At 38.9% G+C, this 15,041-nt stretch overlaps 1 protein-coding gene across 1 annotated transcript; it reads right to left on the reverse strand.

The window, feature by feature from the left end:
- Positions 1 to 3,368: 3,368 nt before the first annotated feature.
- On the reverse strand, positions 3,369 to 5,815 carry LOC125083369 (olfactory receptor 7A17-like). Its single transcript, XM_047699803.1, has 2 exons — positions 5,794 to 5,815; positions 3,369 to 4,318 (listed from the first exon to the last, which is right to left on the reverse strand). Exon 2 carries the CDS (start codon positions 4,299 to 4,301, stop codon positions 3,369 to 3,371), a length of 933 nt encoding a protein of 310 aa, XP_047555759.1. The 5' UTR covers positions 4,302 to 4,318; positions 5,794 to 5,815.
- Between the last annotated feature and the right edge of the window lie 9,226 nt (positions 5,816 to 15,041).

Here is a 15,041-nt window from a genome sequence, read left to right on the forward strand (position 1 = left end):
ACCCATGGGGACCCAGCAGAGAGATCAGAAACACACCCCAGCATATAATTCCATTTGATTATAAAGGGATTATGATTTCCCATTTGACAAGAACAGCCTGTTATAGAGCAAGAGCTGACTGACACAATTATCCAAGCAAACAGACCTGAAGCAATTAGAACATGTGCTGAATTTTATTTGTGGCATATGCTCTGAGATTAAGGAGAACAGGTATGATCATACTGTTATTCAAGCTTATATCCGATGACTTTATGAATGAGTGCTTGTATGTGTGCTCCCTTTCAGGTCATTCTGAGAGTATGAAAGACATGCACATTTGTGCAGAAGAACAGGTTACTCTTCCCATAAGACCAGCAGCACACCCAGCTCTTATGTGAGGAGTCTCCTGGATCTGCAAGGGGAAGAGATTTCTGAGGAGGAAGGAGGCACACAAGGATACTTATATTGTTCATCATCCATCACTTAGCATTTCTCAGAAATATTAGAAATAGGGAGTTACTTCATAGAATGATGGAGAGAGTCATACTAGCAGGTAGCACTGAAAGTTTTCAAGGAGAAACAGGAAAATAACTCTGTGATAAAACATAGAAGACACTAAGCAATTCTTCACCTGAATGAATAAACCCCTCAGTTGTGGACGTTAATTTTCCGTGCTTCCACAAATACATGCACAGCATGAAAAAGAAATATTTTGGATAGTAATAAAATGGGTAGTTTGAAATGTTGCACCCTTTTATTTCTTAAGTTTTTATTATTTTAATTCCACCGTAACTCACATACAGCTTTTTATTAGCTTCAGGTGTGCAGTACAGTGATTCAGCAATTCTCTACATTACTCAGCACTCAACATGATAAGTGTTCTCTCTATCCTTATCACTTATTTTACCCATCCCTCCACCCATTTCCCCTCTGGCAACCACCACTTTGTTCTCCATATTGAAGTCTGTTCTTTTGTTTGTCTATTTTTTTACTTGTTTGTCTTGTTTCCTAAATTCTACATATGAGTGAAATCATACAGTATTTGTTTTTCTCTGACTGACTGATTTTACTTAACACTGTACCTTCTATAACCATCCACATTTTAAATGGCTACATCAAAATAAAAAGCTTTTCCACAATGAAGGAAGCAATCAACAAACAAAAAGACCACCTACTGAATGGGTAAAGATATTTCTAACTGATATATCCAATAAGTGGTTAATATCCAAAATGTAAAAAGAATTTACACAACTCAACACACACACACACACACACACACACACACACACACACAAGATAATAATTAAATTTTAAAATGGCCAGAAGACATAAAAACATTTCTCTGAAGAAGACACACAAATGGCAAATGGACACATGAAACATCACACATCATCAGGGAAATGCTTTCAAAAACACATTGAGATATCACCTCACACCTGTCAGAATAGCTAAAGTCAAAACCACAAGGAATAGTAAATGTTACTGGGGATGTAGAGTAAGAAAAATTGATGCACACTGTTGGCGGGAATGCAAACTGTAGCAGCCACTGTGGGAAACAGTATAGAGATTCCTCAAAAAACTGAAAATAGAAGTAACATATGATCCAATAATTAAAATACTGGCCATTAACCCAAATAAAAAGTCTCCTCCTATTTATGGTCATCTCTGACACTGAAAACATACAAGATCACTCTATTTATTCAAATTTGTTTTTCCATGTAGAGTCCGCTGGGAGACACATATTTGCTAACAGGTTTTGCCAGTGGCTATGCTGGGCTTCCTGGACACCTAGGTGAATAACAGAATAAAACAAGACTAGCAATAAAACCTGGTAACATGTTTGTAAACTAAATGCCTGACATTAAGCTTGATTTCTGAGGCATCCATTTCAAGGACAGCCATGTTGAATCATATTGTCAGGTGTGTGACACTATTACCAGATAAGCTCTCAGGTGGTTGCAGCCATGAAGTACCTCCTCAGAAAGCCCTGGGTAACCTCAACTGATATATGCCTGACCCCACTTTCCATTTCCATGCCAGAATTTTACACTTCTGTTTTAAAATCATAAATAGAAAGGGAAAAATGAAGGGAGGGAAATCAGAGGGGGAGACAAATCATGAGAGACTATGGACTCCAGAAATCAAACTGATGGCTGGGGCAGGGGATGGGTGAGCCTGCTGAAGGGTATTAAGGAGGGCACATATTTCATGGAGCCTTGGGTGTTATATACAAACAATGAATCATGGAACATTACATCAGAAACAATTGATGTGTTGAATGGCAACTAACATAAAAATTAAAAATTTAAAAATGAGAGACTGTGGACTCTGAGAAACAAGCTGAGGGTTTTGGAGGGGAGAAGAGTGGGGTGTTGGGTGAGCCTGGTGGGTATTAAGGAGGGCATGTATTGCATGGTGCAGTGGGTGTGCTGCATAAACAATGAATCTTGGAACACTGAAAAAAAAAGAACAAAATTTTTTAGAAAAGAAAGAAATAATAATAATAAAATCATAGTGAACCTACAAACTACCAGCCACCCTCTCAGGGACCCCAAAGGTAGGGGCCCAGTTCTGGCCTTTCTCTCTGAAACTCTGCTCTCCCTCTCCATCCCCCAGGCTTTTCTGCCTCTATCCTCCAGTACCTGTGAGTATTAAACCTTGTTTTGTTAGAGTTCTCTGATGGGTGTAGTTGAGGCATGTCTTGCAATCACAGTAAGAACCCAAGGGCTGGTGCAGCCACAGCAGAGGCTCTAGTCAGGGATGAGTCTATGGGAATTCCACAAGCACAGGGGTGCAGGTAAGTGCCCAGGCATCCCTGTCAGTAGCCTAAGAATTAAAGGGAATAGTATTAGAGTACATGTTATAATAAAAATGAGTTACAGTAGTGATGTAAAAAGATTGACAAACCCTAGGTGAAAACTGGAATTTATTATTATTATTATTATTATTATTCTCTACAATGAAATTCTGTAAAGGGCTTGGTGGCCAACTGTAGATTCTCCCATATGAAGAATGCAACTCATGATGATTCTTTGGGGGAAATCTAGGGAAAATTTACTTGACAAGATATATGTCATTTGAAGTGAAATTACTTTAAGAAATCCAACATGTCCCATATAAAATAAAGAAATTTTCAGTCATTTGTGGTCCAAAGATGGGGGGGGGACATATTGGGAACAGCAGAAAATGGACAAAGGGGAAATTGTGTAACAGACAAAGCAGAAGATTAATAAAGTGAGTTACTTAAGTATGTGGATAAAATGAATTAAATTCAAATAAATGAAAATTCTAGGAAATAAATAGAAAGAACATATTCTACTTCCATAGTCCAATGGAAGAATAGCAGTTCCTGCTTCCAAGGCTGTGAGCCCTGCAATCATGTGCACTTTTTACATCACTGGAACCCCAATGATTCTTTTCAGAGCCATCTTTATGTCTTTGTTCCTCAGGCTGTAGATGAAGGGGTTTAGCATAGGTGTGACCACAGTGTACATCACTGAGGCTACTGTGCTTGAGTGGGAGCTTTGGAGAGAAGCAGAGCTAAGGTACACTCCTAGGATTGTACAATAAAATAGGCAGACAACTAAAAGGTGAGATGCACAGGTTGAAAAAGCTTTGTACTTGCCCTGAACTGATGAGATTCTATGTATTGAAGATACTATCTTGGAGTAAGAGTAAAGGATCCCAGCTAGGGAAGCACCACCTAACAAGCCAGCTGCAAAATGCATCACCATGTCATTAAGAAACTTGTCAGAACAAGCAAGATGGACCACTTGATTGATTTCACAGAAAAAGTGGGAGATTTCCACCAATCTACAGAAGGACAGCCACAACACCATTAAACTTTGTAATAAGGAATTCAGGGAACTCATCATCCAGGACATCAGAACCAGCAGTACACAGTAGGTGGGTTTCATGATGACCATGTAGTTCAGGGGGTGGCAGATGGCCACAAAGCGGTCATAGGCCATCACAGCCAGGAGAAAATTGTCCAATCCAGCCAAGAACAGGAAAAAGTATATCTGAGTGATGCAACCTCCGTAGGTTATGACTTTGCTATGAGTCTGGATGTTCTGAAGCATCTTGGGGATGGTGGTGGAGATGAAACAGATGTCTACAAAGGACAGGTTGGTGAGGAAGAAGTACATGGGGGTGTGGAGGTGGGAGTCTGAGCTGACGGCCAGGATGATGATAAGGTTTCCAAACACAGTGATCAGGTACATGGACAGGAAAAGGCTAAATATAAGGAGCTGTAATTCTGGTTCCTCTGATAATCCAAGAAGAAGAAATTCTGACATTTGTGTATCATTACCTGGTACCATGTAGTTGAGGTGACTACTAGGGAACAAAAAAAATAACATGGCTTATTTTCTCTAAAATGAACATTACAAATATCGTTGATATTCTACAATTTTTTTTACATTCACAAAGTCAGTATCTATAGGTTTTCTATGGAACACGTCCCCTCTCAAGAGAATGCCAGCTCTGAATATGAGTGTGCATCCCACACTTGACATTTTCCACATATATTCATGTATTCTATACTTTCAATTGGAAATTCTGTCACACATTTGAGGTAAGCTTGAGTAATGTCTAGCCTCCAGGCAAAGAGTATAGGTGTCAAGAAACAAGTGTCTGCATAGTTCAGTGATAGAGAAGACATGCAAATAAAAGATCAGATAGAATGTCAGAAGGCGACAGGTGCTATGAAGAGAAACAAAGTGGGATAAAAAGAAAGAGTGGGTGGTGTTAATTTTTAGCTGTTGCTTGGATAGGCCAACACACATTTACATAGAGACCTCAAGGAGGAGACAGCAGGAGACACAGTGTTATTTAGGAAAATATGTGGCTATGAGAAAGAACAACCATTGCAAAGACTCTGAGAAAACACTTGAGGTTTTTTTTTTTTTTTAAAGTTAATTTTTAGATCCTGTGTGATTGACGCACATTATTAAATTAGTTTTGGATGTACAACACAGTAACTCAACAGTTTAAACATAATGCCATGCTCACCACATGTGGAGTTGCCATCTGTCACCACACAACACTGTGATAATATCAATGACTATATTACCTAGGCTGTGCCTTTTATTCCCGTGACTCATTTGCTCCTTAACTGGAAGCCTGTATCTCCCACTCCCCTTTACAATTCTGCTTTTTGTTTGTTCAATTATTGTTTTAAAAATCACCACCAGGCGGGGGAGCCTGGGTGGCTCAGTGGGTTAATGCCTCTGCCTTCAGCTCAGGTCATGATCCTGGGGTCCTGGGATTGAGGCCTGTGTTGGGCTCTCTGCTCAGTGGGGAGCCTGCTTACCCCTCTCTCTCTCTCTCTCTCTATCTCTGCCTGCCTCTCTGCCTGCTTGGGATCTCTGTCTGTCAAATAAATAAATGAAAAAAAAAAAGAATAAAGAATTAAAAAAAATCACCACCAGACTATTCTCATGTCTAGCCACAATAATTAGGCAAACATTGATAAAAACAAGCTGTCCACATTAGATTGTCATTCCCCTAAAAATGTCAAATTGCATCCAAATTCCAGGAGTTAAGTCTCCTATGAGCATGTGATCAATGGTCTCCATTTCAATAGTATCATATTGTGTTCAGTATTTAAAGAAACATAAAAGGAGCACCTATGTGGCTCAGTTGGTTAAGTGTCTGCCTTCGGATCAGGTCATGATCCCAGGGTCCTGGGATCAAGCCCCACATCAATCTCCCTGCTCAGAAGGAAGCTTGCTTCTCCTCCTCCCACCCCCGCCCCTTGTGATATTTCTCTTTATCCATCTCCTTCTAGTTGTCTCTCTCTCTCTCTCAAATAAAAAATAAAGAAAAAAAACACTAAAAAAGCTTCAAAATTTTGAGGAAGGAAAGTGGGTATTTACCCCAAAGATACAGATGGAGTGATAAGAAGGGCGATCTGGACCTCAATGTTCATAGTAGCAATGGTCACAATCACCAAATTGTGGAAAGAGCCAAGATGCTCTTCAACAGATGAATGGGTAAAGAAGATATGGTCCAGGGCACCTGGGTGGCTCAGTGGGTTAAAGCCTCTGCCTTTGGCTTGGGTCATGATCCCAGGGTCCTGGGATCGAGACCCACATTGGGCTCTCTGCTCAGCAGGGAGCTTGCTTCCTCCTCTCTCTCTCTCTGCCTGCTTCTCTGCCTACTTGTGATCTCCGTCTGTCAAATAAATAAATAAAATATTTTAAAAAAAGAAGATATGGTCCATATATAAAGTGGAATATTATGCTTCCATCAGAAAGGATGAATACCCAACTTTTGTATAAACATGGACAGGACTGGAGGTTATGCTGAGTCAAATAAGTCAAGCAGAAAAAGTCAATTATCATATGGTTTCACTTACTTGTGGGGCATAAGAAATAATATGAAGGATATTAAGTGAAGGAAAGAAGTGAATTGTAGGAAATCGGAAGGGGAGATGAAACATGAGAGACTGGACTCTGAGAGACAAGCAGGGTTTTAGAGGAGAGGTCGGTGAAGAGATATGTGAGCCTGGTGGTGGGTATTAAGGAGGGCACATCTTGCATGGAGCACTGTGTGTGGTGCATAAACAATGAGTCTTGGACACTGAAAAAATTAAATTAAATAAAAAAAAGTAAAGTGGGGAGAAAGTTCTAATAAGCTCAGTGGCCCCTAGAGATGGTGAGGAGGAGAAAATGTCCTTGGTTCTTGCAATATTCCAACCCTAGTTACAGCTCCTAGATGCCAAGAATAATGAAGCAGCAAAAGGAAATTTATCCAAAAGAAAATGTAGAGAGGATTTTACATTACCAAGACATGACCCATTGAACATCCCACCAGAATAACAAGTAAAGGGAACACTCTCACAATTCACAAAAGGAAATATACACAGTACAACAAAGTGAGGTATGTTAAAAGAGTATTTGCTTAAAAAAAAAAAACACTTTTCTAAATGATATAAAATGTAAAATCTTTATTATCATAAACTCGGATTTTGAATTTAAGATCTATATATATTTGCTATTTGAACTTGGAGGGCCAATCAAACTGTTCTAAATGTTAAATCCCACCCACCAAATAGTAGGACTAGAGGTATCCTCATCTTGAGGTGGTTGACAGATTTAGGAAATATATGTAAAAAGCTTAGCATAGTTGCCTCCTGTTGATGATGAGTGCTTATCACTGTTAATTAGATTTGGCTGAGATTTTCCTTCTCTCCAATGTCCCCATCGATTCCCCACCTATGGGTCTCCAGTTCCACAACCTTCTTTCAGTTCCTTGTTGGCTCTCCACCTACCAGAGTTTGGCATCCTCTAGCCAATATTCATATTTACCCAGAGAGATGTTTTATATTGCACTTAAGTTACTGTCCAACTCCCCAACTTTACCCCTTTTTGGTGACTCCCCACTGGAGACTGAACCCCAAACTCCATAACTCCAACTCTTGGCTTGCCTTCCCTAACCAACCTGCCAGCTTCCCACTTTCATTGCCTTGACCAAGTCGATGTCACAAACGCTGAACTTGAGTTGTAGATTCACCTGAAGACGAAGTCTCCAGACTCAGAGCCTCCATGCACCTGCTGCCATCTGCTTGGAGTCACCCACTGGTCTCCTAAGAATTGTTCACCTCCTGTCTATCTTCATAATCCCATCACCTCTTTTAGGATACAAAGAGTCATCTCCTTCATTGATGTTTGTTTTCATTTTTTAACATTTCCACAAAAAAGGACACTTTCTTTTTTTAATTTTTATTTATTTTTAAAATTTATTTTCAGTGTTCCAGAATTCATTGTTTATGCACCACACCCAGTGCTCCAAGTTTCTCTTGCAGTAACTTAGATATGGGGATTATCACTGTGTAACTTTTATTTAATTCTATGTATGTTTCCCTGCTAGACTGTGAGTGCCCTGGGACATACATGTTATACAGACTCCTGCCCTTTACCCCCAGACATGGTTTGGTTGGGAACAGCAGGAATAAATACATATTTCAAGAAGGAATGAGAGAATCTGTGCTCACAGAAGCTGCCAGTGATGAAAGAGAGAATGGAATCAGGGAGCACCTAGCACAGGAATGGAGGATGTGGGAAAGAAATATGGTTTTTATGAATAGGTGAATGGCTAAAGGTGTGAAATATATATATTACATCACACACACACACACACACACACACACACACACACACACACACACAATGGAATACTACTGAGCCATCAAGGAACATGAACTCTTACCATTTACGATGATATGGATAGAACTAGAAGGTATTTTGCTAAGAGAAATAAATCAGAGAAAGACAATTATCATATGATTTCACTCATATGTAGAATTTAAGAAACAAAACAGAGGATCATAGGGGGAAGGAGGGAAAAATGAAGTAAGAGAAAATCATAAAGAAAGACAAATCATAAAAGATGCTGAAATCTAGGAAGCAAACTGAGGGTTGCTGGGGGAGGTCAGTTGGGTGTTGGGGTTACTGGGTGGTGGGCATTAAGGAATACAGGGATGTAATGATCACTGGGTGCTCTGTGTACATGATGTATCACTGAACTCTACCTTTGAAACTAAAAATAGACTAGATGTTAACTGAACTTAAAAATTTTTTAAATAGAATAGAATAAATAAAGCACAATAGAAAATATTAGAGTGCATTGTACATAGGGCGCATACTAAAGCATTTTCATGCTAAGTTCAAAAGACACTCCTTTTTTAACATATTAAATAAGTTGACTATAAGTGAATGTGTTCACCACTCCAATAGACACAAATGCAATTGTCTCGTGGCCCCAGGTTAGGCTGACAAGTGACCTCAAGTAAAAGCTCTCTGTTTCCATTCTTTCTGACCCTTTCCTGAAATAACTGCTGAGCTCTAAATAATAATAATTAAAAAATAACTGCTGAGCTCTGAGACTCACCTGGATGGGGTCTCTGAGAGGAAGTTTTCCATGTGGATGTCCAAATTCCTCCCTGGATGGTTGATGATAGGGACTGAAGCACTGTTTCCAGACAGGAGAGCAGGAAGGAGTGAAGCATGGGTCCCTATGCAGAATTGGAAATTGAAATGCAAAAACTTTGTCTCCTCCACCTCAAGGTTGAACATTCCTAGGGGCTTCAGCTGAGGAGATATTTACAGCTCCTATATTTCCTGTATCTGATCCCTATACCTGCTCATTAGACACATTTACCATTATTACTACGTGAGCACATCTCCCCATGGGAACTTATCTGGACAGAATGGAATTATTTCCTGTAGAGTCTCTGTTCCCAAAAGACAGGTTAGAAATCAGGTGTATCCAGTGTTTATTACTCTTCCCTGAACTTGCCTGGCTTCCAGAGCTCCAACATTGAAACTTTCCACAGAACTTAAGTGAAAGTTATTTCCAAACCTGAGACTGAGAAAACTGTCTTCACCATTTCTGGGTCTGTAAAACATTGACTTTTGGTGAAAGAACTCCTCCTCATAGCTCTAGAAAATTGGTCTTCCTTCTCCAACAGGCAAAATTGTGTTCTTTTGCTATAAGACCATGAGCACAACAACCCTTGGATTCATAATTTTTTTTAACAAATCAATTAAGAGTGTTCTGTTTTTCTTACAGGTTAAAAGATGACATTAAGCCTTCACTTATAAAACCTTTTGTATTATAAAAGATCAATTTAGACCTTTTGATGCACTGGGTTCAGTTCATAATCTTATAGGCATTGTCTCATTTATTTTTTCCAAATCCATTCTATGGGGACCATAAAATGAGCCCCATTCCACATTTGTAGAAATGTGACTTGGAAAGGTTGAGTGAACAACCTAGAATTCTGAACTGGATCATTATGAATCAATGTGCTTTGATTGAAATGCAACAAGATATGCTAATGGTTCTCAACCAGGGATGATTTTGCCTCCAAATAACTTTAAATATATCTGGAGAAATTTTTGACTGTCATAACTTGGGAAGTGTTACTACTAATTCGTTATGTCTAAGGTGGCCCTGAGATTCTGCATTTGTAACTAGATCCCAATCATTGATGTTGCCCGTCTTGCTCTGTACACGTTTATACATTAAAGTTGTGGTCCAGTGTCAGAGTCAAGTGTGTTCTTCCACCCGAGTACCCCCACTGACCTCAGATCTGACCTTAGGTGGTCAAACAAGTTTATGGGTGTCTCTTTTCCCTCAGGAAAGGAAATGCACTTTCAAGCCTTTGGTACCTTATCTGTAAACTGTACAAATTCCATCTAAGAATTTAATCCGAAAGTTATTAATATTTTAGAGCTCACAGGAAATTGCCTATCACAGAGCAAGTGCCCCATCCCCAAGGACTATTGTGACTATCTAAATTCCACATTCCTATCTTCATGATGACACCAAAAAAAATTTCTTGGAAAGGAAGCGAATCCAGTATTATTCTGCTTCTAGGTCAGTTTTCTGGGTGGGTTGAGAACAAAGTGGGTGTCATTGGTAACATCCTGCGTAACTGGGGAAGCCAGGTGCTCACTTGTACATTAACATTCACCCACAGGGGAAGTCTCTGGCTAAGATCTCCTGCGGCACTGAATGTGCAGCCTTGGGATAGAGGGCAGGTGGGTAACATGTAATTGTTCTTACTTTCTTCAGTTTGTTTAGTGCTGGGTGTATTTTTTAAAATAATTTTATTTATTTATTTTTTATTTAATTTAATTTCTTTTCAATGTAACAGAATTCATTGTTTATGTACCACACCCAGTGCTCCATGCAATATGTGCCCTCCATAATACCCACCACCAGGCTCCCCCAAAATCCCACCCCCACCCCTTCAAAGCCCTCAGGTTGTTTTTCAGAGTCCATAGTCTCTCACAGTTCATCTCCCCCTCCAATTTCCCTTAACTCCCTTCTCCTCTCCATCTCCCCATGTCCCCGTGTTATTTTTTATGCTCCACAAATAAGTGAAACCATATGATAATTGACTCCCTCTGCTTGACTTATTTCACTCAGCATAATCTCTTCCAGTCCCGTCCATGTTGCTATAAAAGTTGGGGATTCATCCTTTCTGATGGAGGCATAATACTCCATAGTGTATATGGACCACATCTTCCTTATCCATTCATCCATTGAAGGGCATCTTGGTTCTTTCCACAGTTTGGCGACCATGGCCATTGCTGCTATAAACATTGGGGTAGAGATGGCCCTTCTTTTCACTCCATCTGTATCTTTGGGGTAAATACTCAGGAGTGCAATTGCAGGGTCATAGGGAAGCTTTATTTTTAATTTCTTGAGGAATCTCCACACTGTTTTCCAAATTGGCTGCACCAACTTGCATTCCCACCAACAGTGTAAGAGGGTTCCCCTTTCTCCACATCCTCTCCAATACACATTATTTCCCGTCTTGCTAATTTTGGCCATTCTAACTGGTACCACCTTACACCAGTGCTGGGTGTATTTTGCTCCAATTTGGGGTTTGAGTTTCTTTGTTGCACCTCTGGACTTCCACCCTGGTACTCTCAACCCTGAGTTACTGTAAAAAGTGGTACTTTTTGGGGGAAAGATGTGAGAAAACTCCTATTTCACCATTTTTTTGTAAGAAAAATATGTTTTCCTAGAAACTCCACTAACAGTTTTCAGCTCACATATATTGAGGCTTATTTGTGTCATGTGGTGTGTTAGGCAGAAAGATGGCCTTCTAAAAATGTCTACAACCAAGTACTTGGAACCTATGAAAATATTAGGTTATAAGAGAGAAGGAATTAAAATTATTGAAGGTATCAGGATTGTTAATCACCCAACCTTTAAATAGAGCTTATCTGGGGTTATCTATATGAAGCTGGTGTAATAAGAAGAGTCCATGAATGGAAAAAGGAGGCAGCAATAAGAGTTTGAGAGATGTAACACAAGACTCAGTCAGCCACAGCAGGTATGAAAGTTGGAAGACATAGCCATGGGACAGTAGATACTGGTAGTCTTTGGAAGCTGGAAAAGGCAAGAAAGTCAGTTATCCCATAGAGTCTCTACAAAAGAATGCAGCCCTGCCGACAAATTTACTTTTATTTCAGGGAGACCTCTTTTGGACTTCTGATCTACAGAACTGTAAGGTAATACAGTTACAAATTTACACAAAGGTAATAGAGTTATAATATTACACAAAGGTAATACTTTGTGCTCTTTTTAAGTCACTAAGTCTACAGTCCCTGGTTACCACAACAACTGTAAGCTAAGGCACATGATCACCCTATATTGATGTTTTAATCTGAGTATAATGCCACTCCTGTGAAATCAGTGTCCTGCTCCTATAAAAAAACAGAGAATTGATATTGAAAAGGTAACCTAAAATCTGTTCATGATTAAAATATGTGATAAACTTGTGAAATGCCTTGAGTTTAAATTGGTGTCAAGCGTGAAGAATAAGAAAACACATATATTATAAAATAAAAAGCTGTTTATTCTTCTGATCCCTGAGCATGGAATGGACTCCCATTTTTTGTGTCTTCTTCAACTTCTTTCGAGTGTTCTGTAGTTCCTTGAGTACAGATCCTTAACCTCTTTGGTTAGGTTTATTCCAAGGTATCTTATGGTTCTTGGTGCTATAGTAAATTGAATCATTTCTCTAATTTCCCTTTCTGTATTTTCATTGTTAGTGTATAAGAAAGCAACTGATTTCTGTACATCAATTTTGTATCCTGCCACATTATTGAAATGCTGTATGAGTTCTAGTAGTTTGTGGGTGGAGTCTTTTGGGTTTTCCATATAAAGTAACATATCATCTGCAAAGAGAGAGATTGACTTCCTCATTGCCAATATGAATACCTTTTATTTCTCTTTGTTGTCTGATTGCTCTTGCTAGAACTTCTAGTACTATGTTGAACAAGAGTGGCGAGAGTAGGCATCCTTGTTGTGTTCCCGATCTCAAAGCTAAGGCTGACAACTTTTCCCCATTGAGAATGATATTTGCTGTGGGTTTTTCATAGATAGATTTTATGAAGTTAAGGAATGTTCCTCTAAACCCATAAACCCATATTTGAATTATTTTAATCAGGAACAGACGTTATATCTTGCCACATACTTTTTCTGCATCAATTGAGAGGACCATGCGGTTTTTCTCTCTTCTCTTATTGATTTGTTCCATCACATTGATTGATTTGCAATTCCTTAGGAAATCAAAAATGGAACTTCGCTATGACCCTGCAATTGCACTATTGGGTATTTACCCCCAAGTTACAGATATAGTCAAAAGAAGAGCCATCTCTACCCCAATGTTCATAGCAGTAATGGCCACAGTCGCCAAACAGTGGAAAGAACCAAGATGCCCTTCAACAGACAAATGGATAAAAAAGATATGGTCCATATATATGATGGAATCTTACACCTCCATCAGGAAGGATGAATACCCAGCTTTTGTATCAACATGGACAGGACTAAAAGAGATTATGCTGAGTGAAAAAAGTCAAGCAGAGAGAGTCAATTATCATATGATTTTCCTTATTTGTGAATTATAAGGAATAACACGGAGGACATGGAAAGATGGAGAGAAGTGAGTAGGGGAAAAGTGGAGGGGGAGAAGAACTATGAGAGACTGTGGACTCTGAGAAACAAACTGGGGGTTGTGGGAGGGGGGGTGAGGAGTTGGGGGAGCCTGGTGCTGGGTATTATGGAGGGTATATATTGCATGGAGCACTGGATGTGGTGCATAAACAATAAATTCTGGAACACCTAAAAATAAATAAATAAATAAATAAGTAAATAAATAAATAAATAAAGCTATTTAAAAAGTGGAATCAAAATCAATGAGGAAAACAAGACTTTGGAATAAATGGTGCTTGGACAGTCTGTTATTAGTTTGAAGAAAAGTAACACTAATTTTCTGCCTTAACACCTACTACCACTTGTTCACAGAAAAAGAATGAACTTATAGAAAAATAAAATGACTAAAATGAACTTGGAACACTGGGTGTGGTGCATAAACAATGCATCTTGGAACACTGAAAAAATAAAATAAAACTTTAAAAAATAAATAAAATGAACTTGAAAAAAAGTGAAATATAAGCTGACTTCAAGAAGAAAAATTAGATTAATACCCTGAGCATAAGCCAAGTGGAAGTAAAGGAACTGGGAACAATAATTGACAAATTCCAGCTTGTTAAAACCTATAGGTACAACAATAAAGAAAGTTTAAAAGCAAGTGTGAAACCAGGAAAATATTTGGAACACACTGTCCACTACAAAGCATAAAGTGCAGACATGTAAAAAGTTCTTTTACTTTTTTTAAATTTTACTTTATTTTTTCAGTGTTCCAAGATTCATTGCTTATGCACCATACCCAGTGCTCCATGCAATACATGCCCTCCTTAATTCCCACCACCAGACTCACTTAACCCCCGACCCCTCCCTTCCAAAACCCTGTTTGTTTCTCAGACTCCACAGTCTCTCATGCTTTGTCTCCCTCTCTGATTTTCCCCAATTACCTCTTCATTTCCTTCTCCTAATGTCCTCCATGTTACTCCTTATGCTCCACAAGTAAGTGAAACAATATGATAATTAACAGACACATAGACAAATGGAACAGAGTAGAGTCCAGATATGGACCCGCAACTCTATGGTCAAATAATCTTCGACAAAGCAGGAAAAAAAATCCAATGGAAAAAAACAGTCTTTTCAATAAATGGCTCTAGGAAAATTGGGCAGCTGTGTATCGAAGAAGGAAACTCAACCATTCTCTTACTCCATACACAAAGATAAACTCAAGATGGATAAAACACCTCAACATAAGGCAAGAATCTATCAGAATCCTAGAGGAAAACATAGGCAGTAACCTCTTCAAAATAGACCACAGCAACTTCTTTCAAGACCTGTCTCCAAAGGCAAAGGAAACAAAAGTGAAAATGAACTTTTAGGACTTCATCAAGATCAAAAGATTCTGCACAGCAAAGGAAACTGTCAAAAAAACAAAGAGTCAACCCACGGAATGGGAGAAGATATTCCCAAATGACACTGCAGATAAAAGGCTTATGTCCAAGATCTACAAAGAACTCCTCAAACTCAAGATCTGAAAAACAGATAATCACGTCAAACAATGGGCAGAACACATGAACAGACATTTCTCAAAAAAAAAAGTTATTTTAAAC

This window comes from Lutra lutra, chromosome 1 (assembly GCF_902655055.1).
Source record: "Lutra lutra chromosome 1, mLutLut1.2, whole genome shotgun sequence".
Taxonomy (NCBI): Eukaryota; Metazoa; Chordata; class Mammalia; order Carnivora; family Mustelidae; genus Lutra; species Lutra lutra.

Excerpts from the sequence above, each read along its gene's own strand:
- LOC125083369 (XM_047699803.1), bottom strand. The coding sequence starts at position 4,301 with ATGGTACCAGGTAATGATACACAAATGTCAGAATTTCTTCTTCTTGGA.